Here is a 24,490-nt window from a genome sequence, read left to right as displayed (position 1 = left end):
AATCTGTGAGCGGAAAGGAGAGAGCTGGGGGTTGGGAACCGAGACTTACTGTAAGACAATGAGAGACAGGGTTTTGCTTTTGTTATCTGATGGATGAAAACATTTTTGGATAGTGCTCTGATAAAGGAGTGGTGCATCCATCTTTTGTTGACATGGCCTGTTTATGCTTGGATCCTATTGGGATGGTTCCCTGAAATGCTTACACATGCTTTAGGAGTCATGTGTTTGTTAATTTCAGGTTTTAAACTTGTAAAAAATACTTTGCTGCCTTCAATTTTTTGCTGAATCAACTCGGATTTACAAATCATTTTAACTTATTTATCTTGACTAGAGATGAGTTGTTATAACTACAGGTGAGTTGTTATAACTTATAAAATTAAGTTGGTTTTTCTCAACTATATTTTATAAGTTGTGACAACTCATCTCTGTTGACATGACTTGTAAATCTGAGTTGATTTAACAAAATATTTTAAGGCAGCAAAGTATTTTTTACAGTAGGATTTGTTTTGAATCTCACACTTTATTGTGGTACCGGGGCTAGTTGTCGCATTGGTTGTATTGCAGTGCAAAAATTGCTCTTTTTCTAACAAAATTGTACTTAATTTCTTAAATTAATCATTCAATATTGTCATGTTTTTATTTACTAGATGTTGGTTGAATAAGATTCATCAATTTATCAATGAAACCACAATATGATAGTTAAAGGTAAACTTTTAGTCTAAAGTTGCTGTTTTCTTAGCACAATGGTACTGTATTTGTCATAAATGTCAGGTTAAGGGAAATTATTTTTATATGATGTAATTTTCATTAACAACAGTTACCTTTTCCATTTTCATATTTTTTATTATGATAAATGCATTTCTGTAAAGCCATTAAATAGAATAAACACATTGAAAATATGTCATGAAATGAAATATGAAGTCCATATGTTTTTTGTTTTTTGTTTTTTAATAATGAAAACTATACTACCACTTATGCATTTGACAGACACGTTTATTCAGACAATTCAATAGAAATAATTCATTAGTTTTTGTGGTCCTAGGATTGAACCTGTGACCTTTGTGCCGTGCACTACCAAGTGAGCTACTTTTTAATACTGTCAGAACACAGCAGGCTCCCATTGTGACAACATGCCCCACAATATGTGTTAAATACACTCTATCCAGAATCAATGTTGTTGAACATTTACATTTTATTTCTTAACAAGGCTTCGATACTGTTTAAATCATCTTTTCTTATTTTTTTTGTTGCTCTAATTATTAAAGTGAGTGAAACTATCCATCCTCCCTTTTGTGGTACCATGGACCCATAAACAATGCGCATATTTATCTCCAAACCATTTAAATCACTTATTAACTGACCTTACAAAAAGTTCAAACCATGTATACAAATCCTCATTTTAAATGTATACAAACAATCAACCACTAGATGTCAGTAGAGTTATAAAAATACACCTTTGATGTGCAAAGCCACACACTTGTATTTCATTATGACAGCTCTAGCAGTAGGTTTGAACTAAAAAATGTCATATAGTGCCTTTCCCACAAACCACTGGTTTCACAGACAAGCCTTAAGGCTAGTCTTAGTCCTAAAACACGTTTGAGTTGTCTCAACTGATTATAACTTGCACTAACAGATCTTAAAATATGCAACTGCCATTGATTTGTCTGTATATACACACACCAGTAACGTCTTTTTGTAATGCATTTTTACAAAAAAAGCTTAAACGTCTTAATTTAACCAAGGCCTAGTCCTGGCTTTAGATAAGCATTGTCTGTAAAACCAGGCCTGTAGTGAACCACAAGACAAATGAAACCGCAAGTAGGCTCAATTTATCATATGTTTTTTATTTATATTAAATGAAAAATAATTAAGTTTATTACTGTAAAATATAGTCACAGTGGGTCACTCAAAATAATTTTTTGTACCAGTGTCATGCATTGCGGTGTATTACATACACTCTCAGAAATAAAGGTACAAACGTTGTCACTGGTATAGTATCCTTTCAAAAAGGTATACCTTTGTACCCAAAAAGTGCATATTAGTACTTCAAATGTATATATTGGCAGTTCAAAGATACATATTTGTACCTAAATGGTACATATTAAGACAACTTTGTACCTTTATTTTTCACAGAAGGCATCCCATCAACAAAAAGCTGCTTGTATTTGTGAAATAATTGGTATGATTAATTAAAAAATTTAAACAAGGGCCAGTATACCACTTTTTACTATTCTTTAATTAAATTAATTTGACTTTACAGCAAACAAACCCCTTCCTCAGTTACATACAGGACAAGTAGGCCTAGCTCAACTGTATGGAGAGCATTGTGTTAAAACACGCTTTTAAAAATACCTTATTGTTTAAGGTACTTTTACGCATGTGGCATCTGTATAATAATGATGTAGACATTTAGCGTGGGGTAGCAATTCCCCTTTTTGTGGAAATTAAAGCAAAATCTCATAAAAAGCTTGCATTAATATGTCACAATTGGGCAGTTTTACTTCCTGTTCCTCCTTGCTTAATTTCCTCCCATGTAGCAGCAGTTCCTCACAAAAGAGGAAGCGTGGCCTGTTTACCGTGGTACTGACATTTGATCATCACAAGACATTTTAATTACTTGTCGATCTTTATTCTTAAATTTGATCTGAGAATAGATCTGATGTGGGAGTTTTTTATTCTTGAACCTCAAGGTACATGACGGTACAAAAGCTGTCATTGGGGCGGCGACTTTTTTGAAAAAGAACACTTTGTACCTAAATGTACATATTGGTACCTCTAGGGTACATGCTGGTTGCTAAATGGTACATATTGGTACATACCTTTTTACAGGTACCGTCCCATTGACAAATAAAGTTTTTTTGTTTGTTTTTTTGAGATTGTTATTCAAACCCTTTAAAGATGTGTGGTTTGTTCAAAGCACCTGATGGAGGTTTATATTTTGCATTCACGTGTATGCAAGTGGAATATCCAAGGAATAACTTGAAATGTGAGAGAATGTGATAATCGCATTTCAGGTTTCAGCACATGCCGCTCATGTTAAACATATGTTTTGTTAACTTGCCATTTTTATGGTGTTGTTTGAAACAACAAGGGTGGACACGCATTTTTCACTTATGGTGTCGTTTTTGGAAGCCGACCAGTTATTTCAGCTGTCGATCTTAGAGAGCAGGGAAAAGACATTTTTCATCACAGTACTTAAAAACTATTTATGAATAGGTCCAAGGACTTACAAAACGGTTGGGAAGTTTAAAAGTTACCCACTAGGCCGATTGAGTAACTCCTCTAAACAAACTGAATGTCTCTTTGAATGTTTCCAAACCTCTCTGGAGGTTTTTTGGAGAGGTTTAAACATCTCCTTCCCATCTGAAGTCTAAAATGAATGGAATGCACAATAGCTCCTTTTACTGCAGACATTCTGTTTCAATTGTTTAGCTAAAGGCGATTCATGCTTCTTTTAAAAATGACACACAGTAGCGTACACCACTAGAAACTGTATTTTTACAAAAGATGCAGACCTCAATGCCTTAACCCCCCAGAGAAAACTAAAGTCTGCATCTGTAGCCGTTGAGGTTTTATGTGTTTGCCGTGTGGTACGGCGAAGTGAAGTGAGACATGGTTGAAGAAATAAAGCAATGGAGGGAGGCAGAAAATGGGTGGAGATCCGAACTGTTTTCACAGTCACTCCAGGCTGAATGAGAGTCTTTGTGATTGTGTCACCGGTTCACATCCCACATGTGTTTCAAACCCAGCAGCCAGCACTGCTGAAGAGAGAGCTGACATCAGGGGATAGGTCCTCTAACCTCTGCTTGTTTTTAAAGCAACCAGTGCTTGGCTTCCAACTTGGCTACGTGTGTGGATTCGTCCCAGTGCCCCGGGCTTTGAAAAACCACTTGAAAATTGCTCAATTTTGTTCCCGATTCACTAAGGGGAAACTTGTTTTGCAAAATTTGTAGCTGTCACGTGCAAGTCAAAACACAGCCCGTTCAACCAGCTCTCACAAAATGAATGATGGCCTGCATGTGTTTGTGTCTGCACGGACTGAGCTTGATGGGCTGGCCAGATGTTTACGGTGAGCAAAAAAAGAGAACTTGTTTGAGGTTTGTCCAGATTGTTGAACTGAGGTGGGTCATGACCCAAAAGTGGATCACAGGTCAGCCATGATTGCTTCACACACAGTAGGGACAAAGAGATCTGGATCAAAATAATAAACATATGTATAAATGAACAAATACTTCATGGTCAAAAACCTGTCACTGGGGCTGTAGGGCACCATTGAACCTAAAGAGTTCAGTTTAGGACCTTTTAAAAGGGTACCGTCCCAGTGACAGCGTGGGTAACTATTTTACGAGGTGTATGAATTCATATAACGTGAATCACACAAAAACATCCCTTTATCGTGAAAAAAGCAAAAATGAAAAATATAGCTGGGCCCTCGCACGTTTTTTTATTGCTACACGGTTCCTCGAGAAAACTGCACGGTGGGCAAGTGCATCAAGTGGGTATATATCGGTGGACTCTTTTATGTTGTTACTGACCCATTTGGGGACTGTAGGTAAAAGAAACCCCACATTGTAGACAAACGGGGGCGCTAGTGAGCCACTTAAGAGACACCTTTGTCTGACCTTATGGTTCACACTTAACAGCCGACAACTCTGATGTGTGTGCCAAATTTTAAGTTAATCTAAGCACGCCAAACGCATTAAATATGCCTGAAATTAAAGTAAATTTGACGCGTTGCCATGGCAACAGGGTTCGAGATATCAATAATCTGTTTGCAATTTAGCAAGTGCAATGTCTCGACATCATGTTGGCCAAGTCTGGTCTCAATCACATGAATTCTCTAGGAGGAGTATTTAAAAGTTTATCGCATACAACGAAAATATCCACTTTTAAAACCAACAGACTTCCTGGCGCCTGCTGGTGGCGCTATGCCCAAAACTCATAATAGGCATATTGATACGATCGGAATCCTTGGCCGAACATACACACCACATGTCATCACAATAAGAAATTTTTTGCCTTAAGCGGGTCGTACACTGGGCGCGCAAGCTCAGCGTCGCGCCCACGTTGAGTAGTGTCTAGGACAACTCGGAGGTATCGTAAACAGGAAGTGTACATTAAATAGCGCAAGCTTCGTCAGATAGCATCTACTTCAAAATCCCAAATATACGTTAGCAGCCAATGTTAATCATTGATGATTTAGGACAAATGTGATGTTATTTAATGTTAAACTATGTGAGTGGCGCTCTGTGGGGTGACAGGGATTTGAACAACTTCCTAAGTCATAGCTGGGCGGCCTGTCGGCGCCGATGCGCGTATACTCATAGAAAGCAATGTGTTCGTTTTTTTTGGAACGGCGCTGCGCCAAGCTGCGCGTCCTGTGTGCGACTCCCTTTAGATATAAGACGCTTCCTGTTTCTCTGATTTCGGGATAATTTGTCATGTCGCCATGGCAACAGCGTTCGAGATATCAAAAATCCATTCGCAATTTAGCAAGTGCAATGTCTCGCATGAATCCCCTAGGAGGACTATTTAAAAGTTCAAGGCATCCAAATGTTCAAAAATCAGCATAAAATCCAAAATGGCCAACTTCATGTTGGGCTGAGCTAATGACAGTAAATTTGAAAGTTGTTTGTTTTGATGATAGCAATATACTTACGTTTCAGGATTGTAGGTAAAACTAATTGCAAATTTTAGATGAAAGAGGGCGCTAGAGACTCGTTATAGAGCTACGCCTGTGTCTGAGCTTTAGCCAACGCTTAACGTCCGACAACACTGATGTGTGTGGTCTGCCGTGTGTTGTTTGTGTTATTTTAAGCACGCCAAAAGCCTTAAATGTCACTGAAAATAAAAGTAAAGTTTGACGCGTTGCCATGGGAACAGTGTTCGAAATGTCAAAAATCCCTTCGCAATTTAGCATCTACAATGTCTCGGCATCATGGACACAACTTTTGGTGTCAATCGCATGAATTTCATAGGAGGAGTATTTAAAAGTTCACAGCATGTAACTGTCAGCCTTAAATATGCCAGAAAATGAAAGTAAAGTTTGACACATTGCCATGGGAATAGCATTCGAGATATCAAAAATCCCTTTTGCAATTTAGCATCTACAATGTCTCGGCATCATAGACACAACTTTTGGTGTCAATCGCATGAATCCCATAGGAGGAGTATTTAAAAGTTCACAGCATGTAACTGTCAGCCTTAAATATGCTGGAAAATGAAAGTAAAGTTTGACACATTGCCATGGAAACAGCATTCGAGATATCAAAAATACCTTTCGCAATTTAGCATCTACAATGTCTTAGCATCATGTTGACCACTTCTGTAGTTAATCACAAGAATCCTTTAGGAGGAGTATTTAAAAGTTCATTGCATGCAACTGTCAAAAAAATCCACCTTTGTGATTGACCCAGTTCCTGGTGCCTTAAGGTGGTGCTATACCCGGGAGTCACAATAGGCACATTGATGAGATCGGAATCTTCGACCGAACATACACCCCACATGGCATCACAATAAGACATTTTTTGCCTTTGATATTAGACACTTCCTGTTTCTCTGATTTTACCATAAATTACCATAACCATTGGCCAGGACACTCCCGTATAAAAGATTTTAATCTCAGTGAGTTTTATTTCCTGCTTAAATAAAGGTAAAATGTTAAATTGTGAATTGTCATGAGATTGTGTGGGTTGCTTCATTTATCTTTTAAACCTGTTGCAGGCTTGAACCAAAATATTCTGAAATATACTGAACACTGGGTAACAAATAAAAACAAGGCAAAGTCATAATTTGAATAGCTGAGGCCAATTCTTGTGGCACTTTTTCTGAGTGTTCTGGTTCATTTGGTTAACGTGAAAATGTAGATAAAATAGTGCTTGCATCTCAGGTATATTTTTGTTACTGACACAATATCCTGTATGAGAGTTATTTTGCAGCGACGTTGGAAGTGAAAACCACATGCCATAGCAACAATGAGACAAAAATAGACATTTTAAAATAAAAAAAGAAGCTTCCAAAATAACTTTAGGCTTCCACAAACATATGCACACATCTAATCGGTGTCACAGACAACATAAAAAATGATTCAAGAGAAAATTGACTTGCTTCTCTGCTGCTACCTACTAGTTTTTTTTTTGTTATGACTAGCGGACTGTCTGTGTAAACAAAGTAAAAATCAATAAACTAAAGGAAGTATAGTGTGACCTCACACCTGATGTGAAAGCAGACGTCACTCAAGAGTCACACTGCGGCAAGGGAAAGCACTCTTGAATACAAAGCCAGAACAGAAATACCACAACGATGGCTGATGATCGTATTATGAAACTTTTCTCATGAGAACATGTACATTTGAAAGCGTAACCTGACAAATAATGGAAGTCTTACCTAGACCAGTTTTGGCTAAGGTTAACAAGCTAGGCCACATGAATGTGATTGCGAAAATGGACAAGCAAAGTTATTTTTACAAAAAAATGTGAGAATCGTGGCTGACCATTTTCAAAACGTTGTTACTAATGCAATGCCATGCACATTTTATGTATAGCTCACGTATATTTATCCTCGTACTTGCAGTGCTCAGCTGTCAAACTTCCTGTCTGAATGGTTTATAGCGAACAGAATCTATGCAACACAAAACACGAGTTTCCATTTAAGATCCTGTTATTGTTTTCTCTCAAGTATGTTTCTTTCCTAAGACGGTTTCCTCTCAAGGTGGTCAAATACAGCGGCCGCTAAAATGGAATAGCTTTGCACTTCTGGGGTGGAAAAAAAGGCAAGCAGTTGTTATATAAGTGGTAACAGTCAAACCACTACTGAAAACCATAATGGAACCAACCGTGTCAGGTGGTCTAAATCAGAGGTGCTTTTGTTTCAACATCAGCGATGGCTTGACTGGATAAAGGTATTTTAGAAATGGCCTGTCGCCCCTGTATTTCCAGTGGTCTTACTGTTTTGTTCCACTCAGAAGTTCTTTATTTAGAGTCAATGCTCCACAGTTCGCAATTTCCCCTTTTGCTTTTGTAATGTTGTTCAAACTTCAAGGTCCAGCTTTAAAGCAGAATGATTTTAGCAAAGTCATGCATGAGTCATGCATCTATCTATCTTCCTATCTGCCTATCTACCTATCTATCTATCTATCTATCTATCTATCTATCTATCTATCTATCTATCTATCTATCTATCTATCTATCTATCTATCTATCTATCTGCCTATCTACCTATCTATCTATCTGGCTATCTATCTATCTATCTGGTATAAATGTCATTCTTCTGATGAACACAAAATAAGATGTTTGTAATAAAGCAGGAAGCAGAAGCACCATTCATTTCCATAGTAGGAAAACACTATGCAAGTCCAAAACGGTTTGGTAACAAACGTTGCTTAAAATATCTTCCTTTGTTCCAGCAGAACAAATAAACTTATACAGGTTTGAAACAACTTGAGGGTGAGTAAATTATGACATAATTATTATTTATAAACTATCTCTTTAAGACATGGGTTTTTAAACTTTTTGGTGCGTGGCCCCCCTCTTTTGTGGGGTGCATCCCTTTGCCGCCCTTCTCAAAGAAATCCATGACATAAAACAATCTCAGACTTAAAATTTGAATTGAACAAAGCAAATGATACAGTGTAGTGTTGTTGGTTAGTAGCCTTATATTTTTGATGTTTAATTGCACAGAATTTATGATAAATTAATGTATTTTATAAAATGTCATAAAACTGGGGTCCCTGGCACCATCTTGCACCCCCCAGTTTGAGAACCACTGCTTTAAAGGGATAGTTCACCCAAAAATGAAAATTGTGTCTTAATTTTCTCACCCTCATTTTGTTACAAACCTGTATACATTTCTGTGTTCTGAGGAAGATATTTTGAGAAAGGTTTGTAACTAAACTGTTTGGGCACCCCATTTACTTCCATAGTATTATTTTTTCCTACTATTTTTTCTCAAAATATCTTCCTTTGTGTTCATCAGAATAAACAAATTTATGTGGGTTTGTAACAACATGAGAGTAAGTAAATGATGAGAGAATTTTAATTTTTGGGTGAACTATCCCTTTAAGACAGCAGAGGTTTGTTAAGAAGCAATTAACATCTACAAAAACATGCATTGTCAGTCTTCTAATGCACAATTTGTAGTTTCTATTTTTTTTATTTATGATCCACGCTATCTTCTAACTGTCTCACAACACCACAGCAGCAGCATGTGAAGATATTTTTCTTGCTATATCTAAAGCAAACATGTTTAAAAGTGAATTTAACTCAAAGTAGTCTAAAACATAAACTCATAACACCATATAACCTCATCTCTCAAAACTCTTTGTTATTCATTTCATGTCAGGTAATTTCCACAATATTTTTCTAAAGCACGGTGTAGGAATTTGCCCCACCTGCAAAAACCGCCTCTTTGTGTGATGGAGAGGGCGCTCACAAAAAGTGACTCTTTCAAGCTCCACTGACATTCATACTTCCCTCTCAAAAATCACACACCTGTTTAAATATCCAGCCACGCTGGCCACAAAGGCCAATTGTTCACCGCCATACACTTGCAATGTCATGTGCAGTTTTTCAGAATACCCAAGTGGAAACTTATTTTAGACTCAACATAAACATCACTTTAATTGCTTGTTTGAAGTCTGACCATCTGGCCATATGCTGAGTCCGGTTTCATGTATCATGCTGAAAGCTGCTTCACATGCTCCCTAAAAAATGATGCCTCAGCAAAAATGGATAGAGCACGTGTTTGAAATAAAACGTAGAAGCGTCTGACGAATGCTTAAATGTAAAGGTTTGAGTCAAGAGATTCTGTCTGTTATGTGACTTGTGATTAAGTAGTAACATAAGTAATTCATCAAATGACTGTAAATGTCATAAATGACTCATTAACTAATTACAGGCCAGAGTTTGTACCAGGATTTCATAAATGAGAATAATGACTTTGCACATCTGATGTTTCACCTTTGATAAAGTATACAGCAGTCATAATAATACATGTGATTTACAGTAATTTACACAATTACCAGTTTCTAAAGTATTATTCACATATTAATCATACTGCATTTGGATTGTTTCATCCAGAACCAACCGTTGGATGATAAATTAACCTATGATGGGTTGTCATTCAACCAAGGGTTAAAACACCCTAGCAATTGGATTGAAAACACCCCAGCATAGGTTTTTATTGTAACCCATGCAGTGTGCAATTCTGTCCAACACAGTGACAGCAGTGGTCGTTCACCCCTCACTCAAGTGGCCCCTTAATTATTTACAAAAAATTCACCCCCCTCACAGTTGTCATGAAGGCCAAAATTAGCTATATAGACCAAAAACAATTTTTGTACGAGGCTGTAAACATATTATTTTCTACTGTAAAGTTGGGCATTTTTAACATGGTGGTCTATGGGAATTGACTCCCTTTTGGAGCCAGCCTCTAGTGGCCAGTGGACGAATTGCAGTTTAAGTCAATTCCGTATTGGCTTCATCAGAGAGATCGGAAGGTTGCCCCTCGTTTAAAACCGTAAACATTTTTTAGTGTTTGCAGAGCTTTGGTTTATATATATTCCTATTTTGTAAGCACACATTTACAGTAACCTCTTTTGAAGCCGAAGTATAGTCCATTTTTTACGCGTATGCATTATCAGAACAGTGCACACATACTGTATACTGTATACTGTGCATGCGCCTATTGGAGAATGTAGTATGTAGCCCAGAAGATGCGTTGCATTTTGCTGCAATGCTCATGCGTCAAACGTCTGTTTAAACGGGAAAACGTCTGTGGCGTTACGTAAAAAAGGACTATAGACGGTTTCAGCAGTAACAAGATCAACAAGCGGCTTTCGTGTAACAGACGTAACTTCCGGCTAAGAATAATTAACAAACAAAGTCCTTTTAAAGTAGTTTATTCATATCAACTACAACACGTAGATTACCTAGGAAACCAAAACATTGGTTATTTTCGACAAGGTACTTGTTCAACAATTCAGTTTAGCAACTAGTCAGACCATTAAAAAAAAAAAAAAATGAAGTATACGCTTAATCGCACCACCGCATGTGCGTCTATAGACCGTTTCATCGGGCGCTCGTGCGGTGACTCGATAACATCTGGTCTGGACTTTACTTCCGGTTTCGGTTTGTTTAATGGTCTGACTAGTTGCTGAAACTGAACTCTTAAACAAATACTTCGTCGAAAATAACAAATGTTTTGGGTTCCTATGTAATCTACGTGTTGTTTATTTTGATTGTTATATAAATAAACTACTTTAAAAGGACTTGTTATTTATTCTTCGCAGAGTTTACCGCAAGTTACGTGATGACCACGAAAGCCGCGTGTTTATGTTGTTACTGCTGAAACCGTCTATACTCCGGGCTTTAGAGATAATACATTTTTTTACAACAATAGTTACATGTAAAATCCATGCATGTTGAAAATACGGCTGTAAGTAGTGTAAATGTAACAGAGTCAGTTTGGTTATAGGGTTATTTCGCGAATGATAGCCGTATTGTGGTGCGATAACCGTATTGTGGTGCTGTTAAACCATTGTTTTTCTTCTGCTTGAATCCTAATATGGGAATGAAAAAAGACAGACAGTTCAGCAAGCAACAGATGTAGATTTTGGCTGTTGCGTTATCTTTCACAAGGGAACTTAAAACAGGAAGGAGAAACAAAACTTCTGCATGAGACAGAAGACAATGTGCGTTCTTATATATTTAGACCTGCTAACCATTGTTTGTCCTTTTACTCAGAGTACGTGATGTACAGTTCGACATGTGCTATAAATTGTTAAATAAACTTTGTGCTGAGAAAACATGCAAGCAAAATAATGTGTGATTCTGTCATGCGATTTAATGCGAAAAGTTATACATTTTAAAACACTAGTCATACCGATTTCGTAGGAGGATATATTTACAAAGGTGTGAGATTCACGAGACTTAGGTTTGGAGTGTTAGCGAAAATTTCTGTAACCTTAACTCAAGTAACTTTCTAAACTCGTGCACTTTTTCTCCTCACTTCCGTTATTCGGCATAGCTATTGTGTTTTGTCATTGTTGAAACGTACATTTGGTCCTAAAACCTCTATAGATTCTTAATAAATATCCTATATATATGGTATATTAAAAAATGTAAGCAAAATTTTAAATTGTACGGATGTCATTGCATTACATAACAAATTATCAATACAAACATGCAGTAGTATGCTTTTATCCAACAGGTTCAAGGCTCCAGGTCATTTGTTTAGCGCACTGGGTGTCCTAGCAGAACCAAATGTGCAGTTTATCACATGTTTAACCCATATTTGACAAAAACAAAGTGTTCAAAACATTTAATCCTCATATACAAGGTTATATTTGTAATGCTCTGTGTTTTAAGTGTTATCTTTAAATGAATGCCAGTGGTTTTGCTACCTAATGCAGTAACATTCATATTTGGTTTAAATGTCCAAAGGCTTTCGGGCCCGCTGTACATTTATAGATATATTCAATGATCATTTTCCCTAAATCAAGATATTATTTAATCTATCAGTCATAAGCGGTCATCCTTGCAAAAAAGGGAACTGTAAACAGTGAAGAAGATGCTTTGTGCGGCCTTGATATGGTTTCTGAAACAGGCACAAGAGGGAAATGAAGGAAAATGGGGAAATAGTTGCCTGCTGACGTCAAACACCCAGTAGTGGAAGTGACTTCCATATATGGACATGCACTCTCCCTGGTACATTCCAAACTCCAGCAGCGCTCGTCCCAGCAGCAGCCCTTGGGAGGAGAGGTCTTGCTTGGTTGTGACGCAAAAGCACAGACAGTGAGAGGAAATATGAGAGAAAAAATTCACCTCTTAATCCTCACTTTTACTTTTAGCTCCTGGGCATGTCAGGACGGTGTATTATTACCTAAATATTTACATGTTTCGTACTATTTAATGGCCATATAAACGTTTTCTTCTACGGTATGGAAATGTTAGACAAACAACGACGTGAAGACTGATAGCCTTGGTAGGTTGCATACGCCGGCTGTTAGTGTAAAAAGCAGCTTTCTCAGAAACCTTGAGGTATTTTGTTATTTTGTCCTAACGACAGGATACTCCAAATGCCATATAAAATACAAACGCTCCCATATGAATGTACTCAACTGCCTCAGTAACTTTTCCTAAAATAGGCGTGTGTTTCAGGAAGTTTTTTTTGTAACATTTGAAATGGAAACACTCCCTTCGGTGAAAATAGTTTTGCACAGATGCGAGTGATTTAGCAACGGCCGACTGTGATTTAAGCAATCTCTCGCTCGCTTCTCATATTTTTGACCGCATGTGTTCATGCGCTCCTTGCATGGGATCCGACCTCGTATTGTTCTTGGCAGGCAGATCCTTGACAAGCTTAGACAGCAACTTGCACAGGCAGAATAGAAGCCAGATGCGTTTCCATGACGCTGAACACGTCTGCGCCGAGCCGAGTTGTGCAATTCCCTTAATGCTACTCGAAGCAGAAAAAGACATTTTCACAACTGGAACCTTGACCCAAAAGAAAGTTTATAGCAAACCATGAAATCACGTGGATAACGTGAAACTTTCTTATGACTTCCTGCGTACAAAATATTTAAACAGAGACTTTGGCAGTACAGTTTAACTCGAGATCAATTATGTCTCTACTCGCATCAGATTATTTTCATAGTAATCATATGACGCAATGGAACTTATAAAATCTAATAAATGGAGCATAATAGCGTACTGTGTTACTGCATTGAAAGTTCATTTTATTTATTCATTAACACAAATGTAATCCAACAGGCTGGTTAAACATTAGACACATCTATGATCCAGGGTGTTACTGGCATTGTGCATTGTAGTGTATCTTAAAACAGGTTTGTAAACAGAGCGTTAAAAGGGGGTTAAAGTATAAAGGACTATATGGTCGGTTAACCATTAATGCATGGGGTGGAGGGGTAACTTACCAGAAACAAACCTCATGCATATGTTTTGTTTTGAACAATGGCTTACACATTTCTGACCCTGCCTGTAAAAACTCACCCTTTTACTGTCTTCTACACAAAACGATCCTATACATATAATGTAAAGAACAATTTGTAAAAATACAATCTTGATCTTTTTAATATTGAGGAGTAAGTCAATCAAACTTTGGTGCTCCTAATCTCATAATTTAGATTTCACAGACAGGGTTACATTTAGTTCAGTTAAACAATAGCCTACAGTTTTTTTAATAGCTAATATGTTTTTAAACATATTGAATCCCCCTTTTTATTGGACAGGATGTGGTATAGACACGATGGTGTAGAGAGGAAGTTATGAACAAACCAATGGTTGGTATTGATATTTTAGGTTTTCATAGTAACCCATATGATAGCTCTTTGTTTGTTCTCTGTTTCCTTATCTGCGTGTCTTGATCTGCCTCAGTAGTTTTTATTTAATGTTGTTCTAAGGAATACGTTAAATGTTTAAAATATTCAGTGTCGCTGTCTTATCTGGCCTTGTGGTTTCTATTCATTGTGCACTTTAATTTATTTTAAGTAAAAGACTGTGTTCAAGAGGCGACTTAATATAGTATGTGGCCTTTGTAGCTGTTTACTTCCTCTTTGACTGAACTTTCTTTATCATTAAAAACGAGCTGAAAAAGCAATAGAATAATGTAAAGAATAATGTAAATGCACAGTATGTACACTGTCAAAGGATCCCAGGCTGTCACTGAGACAGTAAAAGGTCCTAAATATGTATATTTGTACCTTTGATGTACTAATATGAACTCTTTAAGCCCATATTATAGGTTTTTCGCATGGCAAAATATAGTTTATTTGATTGGCACGTGTACACAGACATTCGACGCATGTGCATCTCCTGGGTTACATACTACATTCCCCTACGAGGACCCTGTACACCCCCACTTAGGTGCAAAGGTGTACTTTTTAAAAGGGTATTGCCCCAAGCATTTTTAACCATTTCTTTCTGACAGTGTAGGGAATAATGTAAAGTCAATCGGCCGTTACAGAATTGAACCAGCTTGATTAACAGACAACACACTTATGCAATAATGACCAAATGTTTGTAAACAAAGATACTTTATCCAAGATGCATCACTGCTATTGCTATGAATTGGGGGGTTGCAACCATAGATATACATAATAAAGGCTAAATGTCTTAAGGCGAAGTCTCTATAACGTCATCACCGGCAGCCATCTTGTCACGGGCAAGCTTTCTGGCGTGCTCTACGGTACCTGATGTAAGGTGAGTGATTTGCACGAACAAATACTCTTATCTCACTGAAATCTTGATGAATTTACAAATGGTTTGGTTTCTTACAAACGTTATTAACGTGGCTATAATTCTGCATGCTTGAACATGTTTCATGAACATTATTCATAAGTATGCAGTGTCATAAGTACATCAGTAAACAATTAGAAAATCGGTAGAGAATTTTGCAAGTTATGGTTATTTAAAAAGTGCATGCACCATTAAAACAATGTTATGAGTGAGCGAGCTGCCTGTGACAAGATGGCCGCCAGGTGCGGACGTCGACCTCCATTGGCCAGCAGCGCTGATGAGACATCTAGCATTTATTCATAGATATGTACACTAGATGTCGCCTTGGCTACGGCAATTCATTGGAAAGTAATCGTCAAATAGAGCTGCCATCTTGAAACAGGGGAGCCCTGCATCAGCGCCATTGTAGGCAATGGTGTGACGGAAATAAAATCACCATAAATTGCCAAGAATGCGATTTTCTAGGTTTTCTTTTGGTTCGTTTCAACAGTCAGACATGTATTTAGCCAGAAAAAATTACTTAAATTAATCTACTTTTTCTAACTATAATGCATAGTGCTAGTAGCCCTAACATCCGTACGCAGCACAAAAGTCCGGCATCGTCCATGAATTCGAAGTACAGACGGAGATAGCAGCTTTACCTAGCTACTTCCTATGACAAGATGGCGGCGGTTTTGACGCATGTTTAGAACCCCAAGTGTATATATCTATGGCATTTATTATGTATATCTATGGTTGCAACAGTCTATTCCATTCTAGTCCCGCCTTCCAGTAAAAAGAGCCAATCATCAACCGTTAAAGAATCATGCTGTAGCAAAACTTAGAGGCGCTGCAGACATGCCGGCGCAGTGATGCAACTCCCTTAAAAATACTTTGCTGTATACAAAAATAGATTTTATTACATTTATTTTGTTATATCAGACATTATACCAAAATATTTGTTCCTAAAATGTTGACCAATCAGAATCAAACCTTTGATGAGCTTTGCGATAAGATAAAGTTATTTTTTGTCACTAGTTAGACATCTTAAGCACGTTGCAAAGATAATCACATACAACTATTATGATTTTTATAACATGTTGATCAAATGTGGTATTTTATGAAATTCCTTATTAATACATTCTAAGGTGCTGAAATAATCTTCTTATACTGAAAGCTGTGAAAGTACACAAGCATTAGCAAACAGTGAGGTAATCACAATCCACACACACAGTTATTGCAATTTTCAGGCTGGCTTTACTGTGCTGTTTAACAGCTGCCGCTGTTTACTGTGTCAAGCGCACCAAGAGCACCCTAAACCACGCTGAAAAGGACAGGCTAAAGACAAGCCATTTGTGTGTTCATGGTTATTTGCTTTACTGGACTGCCACTGTTGTTATGGTTACACATCCTGTACGTGTTCAGCCACAAGAGGAACAAAATGAAGTTAATTTAACTCTTTAATGTGACAGTGGCCGCCTTGCGACACATATTAACCGCAGTAACTTATGCATGCACAAAAACAGATCCAAGATTTCCAAACACTTGTTTGAGGTGGGATGACAAAGAAGTTTTCTTGCTGATTTAATCAGATTTTTCTGGAGCTAAACACTTAGTTCCTTATTGACAAACAGTGTCGTGATGGTATTTAAAGTGACATATCTCACGTGACACAGCGATGTTGAATTTAAGATGTGCTGCTCGCTATGTGGTGTAAACAGGATTAAAATAATAACCAAAAGAAAATTACAACCATGTGAATTTTTCTACTTGGTTTAGAAAGGCCTTAGGGCCCAGCCTGCCATTTTTGTATGTTTTGTATACATGTTAAGTATATGTGGTCCACTCAACAACTGAATGTTATTTCATATTTGTGACCCTGTCTGTGAAATCCTGGGAAATCTCTTATTCTAATAATGAGATTAGGATTTGATTTCACATTGTTTTTAATGTCTAAAGGGGGTCGCACACTGGACACGCAGCGCCGCGCAGTTCTTAAAAAATCGAACACATTGCTTTCTATGAGTATACGCACACCGGCGCTGACAGGTGGCGCCTGTCCGCGCCACCCAGCTACGACTCAGGATGTTGCTCAAATCCCTCACATAGTTTAACATTAAATGACATCATATTTGTCCCAAATCATTAACGATTAACATTGGCTGCTAACTTTTTTTTTTGCATTTTGAAGTAGACGCTATCTGACGAAGCTCATTCTATTTAATGTGCACTTCCGGATTACGATACCTCCAAGTTGTCCTAGACGCGACTCGACATGGTGCGACGCTGAGCTGCGCGCCCGGTGTGCGACCCCCTTACAATTACTTTATTTAGTCAATATTAAATATATTAAAGTTATATTTTCACAGAATTCTTTATGTAGGATGAATTTATGCAGAAAACAGTAAATCACAAAAAATTGACTTTCGCTGGGTTTTTACAGGCACAGGGTCACATACTGTATGTTAGAACATGTTGAATGTTCAAATGCAGAAATAGCCCTGCAGAAATAAACATCTTACAAACAGCCTAAACAAGTTGCAGATTGCACAGTCTGGTTTTAGTATGCTGGGATTACAAGGGTTTGACTTCTTTGCTGGTCAAGCTGGTCAAACTGGAAGACCAGTTAACCTACCAGCCGAACAGCAATTTGACCAGTCTTGCAAACCAAACTTCAGCTTTTTTAGCTATAACGTTGTCAAAACTGCTCTAAAACCAGCCTGCAAAAATCCAACCAATCAACATGCTGTTTTTTCACTAGGAAATACTCCTGTGTATTTTAAAGCTTTTTATTATTTATTGTCCTTGCAAGTGTTCCTAAATTGTCCTTAAAAGTATTTACCAACACTGTTCATGAAACCTCTCCAGCATTACATATTCAGATGTTTCCTTTATTTCATCTGATCAATTCATAATTTAAAAGGCACCTAGAAATGGGTGTGTCAGATAAAGTGTACTGTTCGGAACTGGGGTTTCCAGGAATTGGGTAAGAAAACAAAAGTGAGTCAAGTTGAATTTTTACATAGGTAATGTTGCCAAATTTTAAAGGTTATTCAGACTGCAGCAGGTTTATACAATAACAGACCTGATATATGTATATAAACAGTAAATCATAAACTCAGTTATTGCAAAGCGTAGACAAAATATGTTGTGCTTACATGTATTTGTTGTAATTCCAAACTGATTTTATAGAAAGGTAAAACAGCATTTGGTATGCATGGTTCTCTTTTTAAAGTGTTTCTGTCACTGACAATATTATGGATCATATTTAAATTCAATTGAGATTGACGTTTGAATCAGTATATCATGATTGTAGTGTCTTTGCACAGGCTTATTGACAGGTTCAAAGGTTAAACACGGACGGTTAAACATTAAGGGCAGTTTCCCAGACAGGCTTTAGATTAATACTGGACTAGGCCTTAGTTAGGACATTTAAGTGGTTTTACAAACATACCTTACAAAAAACAATACTGGTGTAAATCTTGAGACAAAACAATGGCACTTGATATATGTTAAGATGTGCAGTACAAGATGTTTTTAAAGTAAGGCAGCTCAAACATGCATTTTAGTCTGGGACAAGGATAAGCCCTGTGAGGGAAACCGCCCTTAAATGTTATCTAAAGAGAAAGAGCTGCCTAACACTGATATTTACCTTATGCATATGTACAAAAACACAATGCACCATGAAGTTAAAACAACTCACTTTTGTAAGCTAGTTCAACCTACTATTTTAAGTTTTGACTTGTATTGACATAACTTATAAAACATGTTGAAATTATTCAACTTAAAGTAACATAAAAATATATGTTGATTTGACATTTTTTTACAGTGCAAGTTTAGGTCACAGAGGGTCCAGTTGTTGTTGCAATGTTATACTCCTTTGGGTTATGTAATATTCACATTGCTTAAATCTGCTCCAAGGAGTATGTTCAAGGAAGTCACAATGCATAGGCTTATGTAATGCCTGACACTGTCATACGTGTCTTTATAATGCTTGATAAGATCATACTGCACTCAATTTAACTGCCCAACCCACAGATCAAGACCTGACAACATCATTTGCAACACTGTGCAGAGATTATAATCTTAACAAAGAGCTATTGGTTGTTCCAGACATATGGGTAGCCATCACATGGGTGGATCAGATCTTAAAGTTGCTGTGTAAAATATCTTTTCTGCGTGCCAAACATGACCTTAATTCTGATCCTAATATTTACACAACAGTACTGTATGTTTTTAGAAAGGTGATGAACTGATTATGAAATGAAGGAGAGCATTGGGGCAATGAGCATGCAGGGATATTTTTGTAATGTTATGGTGCCATTGGTGTACAACACACACGCACACACAGTAACAATAATAGTAATAATAAACAATCATAAAGACGGTTTCAGTTGCTTTTCCACAATTTGCATTTATTACATTATTTTGGTCAACTGAAATTGTTTTCAGTTTGTGTCAACCTTAAATGTTTTTAAGACCTTGACACATGTTGATAAATAAGTAAAAAATACATTGTTATAACTTCAATAAATACTTAATAAATATATTAGTTAGGTCTATACAATTAAAAAAAATTGCAAACGAAGCAATCTAATCTATAGAAATACTGTACTGTTACAGTCCCTGATGAAAGACAAGCTTCCTTTAGAAAGGACCCAACCAGGGTTGTCAAAACATTACACAACCTAACACGTCTTGTCCAATATAAATATACAGTTTAAAGTTTGTTTCTTAGGATTCTTGTACAAACAGGTACCTAACATTATAATGCTTTGGTTAAGATGCTACATGGAAACATTCTCCCAATATAGATTTGTAAAGTGCATTTCTTTGTGAGTGAATGTAAGGTCATTTTCTCAAGTTTATCACATTGTTGGTTGATACTTTCCATTTATATTAGATATTAAATGGTGGTGTGGCCATAAGCTCTGCTTAGGCCACTAGCATAGGTTATGATATTTTTTTAAGGCACTTTTCTGCCAACGCTAGCAGAGTTGAAAAGGAAGACACAGAAAAATACACAAAATAATACACCGTTATAAAAACAATATGGCCTACTTAGCTTTGGAGGGCAGCTTCGTATGAAAATAATCTCCTTTAGCACATACATACATACATAATAAATTAACAGTATTAAGACTCGAATAAATCATTTGCATCGGACAGGAATCATAATAAAAGAGTTTTAGTCAGAGACGGACATCCGGGCAAACACGGACAGGCGCTTCCCGGTCGCCGCGTCGAAGGTTGGGGACTCGGATCCACTCGAGCTGCCGGTGCTGCTGTAACTCTCGCGGTCTGACAGCGAGTCCTCTGAAGAAAAGCGCTGCAGGCCGGGCCCCACGAAGGATTTGTTGCGGTCTTCATTCACGTGAAGGCCGTTCCCAGTGTTTCGGAAGTTATCTCCGTGTCCACAGACGCACCGAGACTGAGGCTCGGTCGTGAAGGGCGCACCGTTGATATCTCCGCTACTGTAACGGCTGAAAGAAAACATGTCGCGGGAAGAGTCAGTGAATACCGGGGATAAGATATCAGCGGGCGGGGGAGAGACAGACGGCGCACGGGTGAAGTTCAGGATATCGTATGGAGGTGATGTACTGCGAGGTCCGGAGAAACCGGCGAAGCTGACACTTTGGCGAAGGAGACGCGGGTTCTGGTCGCCGGACCCGCTCTTGTCCTCGTGGATGAAGTGACAGCGGGCTCCGTACGGACAGTATCCAAACTGGTAGAAAGTGCGACATGCCTGCGTCTTGTATTTTGGGTGACGGTACAGACCGCGCAGCTCGTTCTCGCCGTGGGCAAACTGACACTTGGTGCCGTATTTGCAATTTCCGTGCTCCTGAAAGCTACGGCACAGTTCGGTTTTGTACCGGGTTGATGGCAGGGTTGTCAGAGGAGGAAATCCGGGTGGTGGAGGGACATCATTGGGCTTCAGTTTGTTGTAGGTAGACAGACAGCTGTCGGTCAGACTCATGGATCGGTCCGGTTTGAGGGAATACTGTGGTTTACCGGGCGCTCTGTCGCTCCAGGTGTCACCGGACCAGCCAATGAAGTCGTCGGTGAGCCGTTCGGAGCTGATGCTCTTCGGAGGAAAAGGACGGGATAGAGGAAACGCTTCATCTAAACCCAAATTGATCAGATTCTGGAAAGAAATAATGAAAATAAATGAGTAAGTTACACCTTAACTGTTAAAACACAACAGATGAGCTTGGTGTGCCACGTAGATGGAATCAGTCGGGTCCAGAAGCAAAACTAAGTTTTTTACGCATTTATATGCATGTAAACAAATAAAGCTCAATTCGGATTGAACCTACCTTTAAAAGACTTTCACCCAATGTATCGGACATAGTGAAGTGTTGTTTAGCGCCCAGAAACGTTGCTATCAAACTGTCGTATTATCGCAAGAGCGATGCTGTTTTTCAAAATTGTGCTCGTGCTGTTTTTATACATTCAGAGCGAGAGGGAGGCGGGGCCTTATTCCCGTACACTGCGTCCACCCCACTCGTAAAGCAAAGCCTGAGTATTTTTAACCAGTGGCAGAAAAAATGTTTCAGTTTCACCAACAGCCAAAACAAGAGGGTAATGATTAATTTACAGTAACCTGTCGATAACTGTCCCGACAGACGTTTCCCATGGCCTGTCGATCACAACGTTTGGTTGAGAACGATACTCTTTTGTTTTCCATTTTGTTTTTCTTGTCAAATTATTGTGAGAAAAATAAAATTGGGGAAATGTTGTATCAAAAATAGTAGGCTAATAATAACAGTTTGAAATAATTATTAAAAATGATGCACATTTAAATTAAATTAATTCTTCTGTAGAGGGTTATGAATGTAATTTTGTGAGATATTAAAAAAATGTAATATAACAAAAGTGTAAGTCACAATACTGTACTTAAGATCGTCTGTCAGCTGGGTCCTGGTTTCATTTTTGAGGTATCAGTCTGACTCATGTTGTTATTGGATCCATTTGCCTCCTGTGGCCAAACGGTGAATTTACAGTGTTAAAATAGCAAAAAAAGTACCTAATACTATGAATTTATCACCTTTACTGCCTTGATTGTTTGTAAAGTTGAAGTAATAATTAATAATAAATATATATAAATATAAATTATATCACCTTTACTGCTGTATAGAAGACTTTATACTACATCTAGCTTTGGATTATTATTAGGCTATTTATCATCATCACTATTAATATGTTATTGTTGAATATGACGATGATGATATAATAATAAAAAATAATACTTTAAAATAATTTTAAAATCTTTTCTAAAACATGTAACGTCCGTGTGCAAGCATCTTAAATGGTTTAGAGAAACCCAAAAGTGATTCATCCGTCACCTGCAGATGAATTGCTGATTCCTACGGAAATTTCAGACTAACAAATGTTGCCTTCAGTGTTAGCAATGTTAGGTCACATTGGCCATGGTCAACAGCATCATAACTACCAAGTTGTATTGCCACATTGACAGATGCAGCTAAAAACAGGCGAGCGCGCTCATGTTCACTTAAAAATAGCCACCTCTCTCCATGTCTTTGTCCAATTCGACTGGGCATGGATGTTAAAAAGGGTTCATGAGACTTGGACATTTTCACTTGTGTCACACATTTCTTTAGGCATCTTGGCACTCCCGTTTTCCTCACTGGCAGCGTTCCCGCATAAATGGAAACTCTCCCTCATCAGTGGTTTGGTTTGCTTGCTCATACTCACATGTAGTGTATTCAAACAAATGCATAGATGGTCACCCAGATGGTTTTAGCTTTCTTTTCACATAATCGGGCGGGGATTCTGGTGAGCAATGGCAGCTTACCTTAATATGAGGGGATTTCCTCAGATGAGCCATTATCGCTTTTTTCGGATCCATTAAATCAGTGTAAACTTGTACATTTTTATTTGAGTGTACGTTTTGTAGCTTCTATCTTGTGTTGGGCCTACCCAGTCTCACAAACTTTCGTGATATAGTCACGTATTTTTTTTTTTTTTTAATTCTTGCTATTGTCACTTTATGTATTGGTTTATACTATTTTTTCTGATTAATTTTTTAATATGTCGCCTGGCATTAGGGTTAGAGTTGGGTTTGGTTAGGGATTTCATTTTATGTAAATCTAACCCAAAACCGAAGCGACAATGGTAAGAAAATGACAAAACAATTGAGTAACCAATACGTGATAATCACACGAAACAGGAATTCGTTATACGATCACGAAAAAACGTGAATAAAAGAATAAAAAATACGTGATAACAAAATTTTGTGAGACTGGGCTGGTTGGGCATAATGAATAAAATACTACTGAATTTATTTAATTAATGTAATGTAATATAAAACAATTTAAGTTATGATGGCTATCCATAACAATATGAGGCATGTTACTCCATTAGAACATGACAGTAGATGTCCTTACATCTTACTAATGCTTTGCTTATTATAGTCTGCTCTTTCACTTTTCTTATAGCCTGCACACTACACTATGGTATAGATAATGCTGCTGTCTACATTCACTTCCACTTCTACAGAGAAACAAGGTGTTATATTCACTTTTCTTTCTGTGTATTGCAGTGTATTGTGACTCAGCAGGACCAAAACAGTGTGCTTGGGCCAAAGATCATTTAGCCAACCTCTATGAGGAAAGTACCTTTTTGGTTTTGTATATAATTTCCTCACTTTTGCTCAAAACACTGCTTTTATACCTCATTTCAGTTTTACTTTTAGAAGAAAAAGGCAAAATCTGTTATTTAAGAGGGATATTTATATTTGGAAATGTAAATATATGGCATAATTTATCTCCTTCCTAAATGTCCACTTGGCACTAACATTTTCTGATTAAACCTTGCATAACACCAACTGGATTACACACAGCAAAATCATTAGTGTTAAATGTACACTGCTGGTTTATAGACCTGGTGGTACCCATACATCAAAAATAATATATTTATTATATATAAAATTTCAAATTTGTCTGGACATGAATGTTAAAATATGCAATATATGAGCAACCAAGATGTAGAGACCCGATATATTAAAGTTTTTTTTTCCAGTTTTCAAAGCTGCAACTGCAACTGTAAAGTGCAAGTGTTTGCATTTGTCTCCTCTGCTCTGATTTCACTCAGAGTCTTTAGATTTTACACATCCCTCTGAAACACATTTCCACAGTGTGAAATATTCACCAAGGAACAAACTTAGCTTTATCCACCAAATACCGCCTTCCTCTGTGCTATAACTGTGTTTATGCAGGCCATATGTTTACACA

The 24,490-nt window shown here is 37.5% G+C and overlaps 1 protein-coding gene across 1 annotated transcript; it reads right to left on the bottom strand.

Annotated features, from left to right (window-relative positions):
- Positions 1-19,630: 19,630 nt before the first annotated feature.
- On the bottom strand, positions 19,631-21,711 carry LOC129437740 (mRNA decay activator protein ZFP36L1). Its single transcript, XM_055196033.2, has 2 exons — positions 21,554-21,711; positions 19,631-21,381 (listed from the first exon to the last, which is right to left on the bottom strand). The coding sequence occupies exons 1-2, from the start codon at positions 21,584-21,586 to the stop codon at positions 20,425-20,427; spliced, it is 990 nt and encodes a 329-aa protein (XP_055052008.1). The 5' UTR covers positions 21,587-21,711; the 3' UTR covers positions 19,631-20,424.
- Between the last annotated feature and the right edge of the window lie 2,779 nt (positions 21,712-24,490).

The sequence above is a fragment of the Misgurnus anguillicaudatus genome, chromosome 24 (assembly GCF_027580225.2).
Source record: "Misgurnus anguillicaudatus chromosome 24, ASM2758022v2, whole genome shotgun sequence".
In the NCBI taxonomy this organism is placed as follows: domain Eukaryota; kingdom Metazoa; phylum Chordata; class Actinopteri; order Cypriniformes; family Cobitidae; genus Misgurnus; species Misgurnus anguillicaudatus.
The sequence above is the reverse complement of the archived record's forward strand: the minus strand, read 5'-3'. Positions and strand labels throughout refer to the sequence as shown.

Bases quoted from the DNA above. Each gene is read 5' to 3' on its own strand.
- LOC129437740 (XM_055196033.2), bottom strand. From the start codon at position 21,586: ATGTCCGATACATTGGGTGAAAGTCTTTTAAAG. The intron at 21,382-21,553 runs GTAGGTTCAATC...ATTTCTTTCCAG, and splicing joins TGGGTGAAAGTCTTTTAAAG to AATCTGATCAATTTGGGTTT.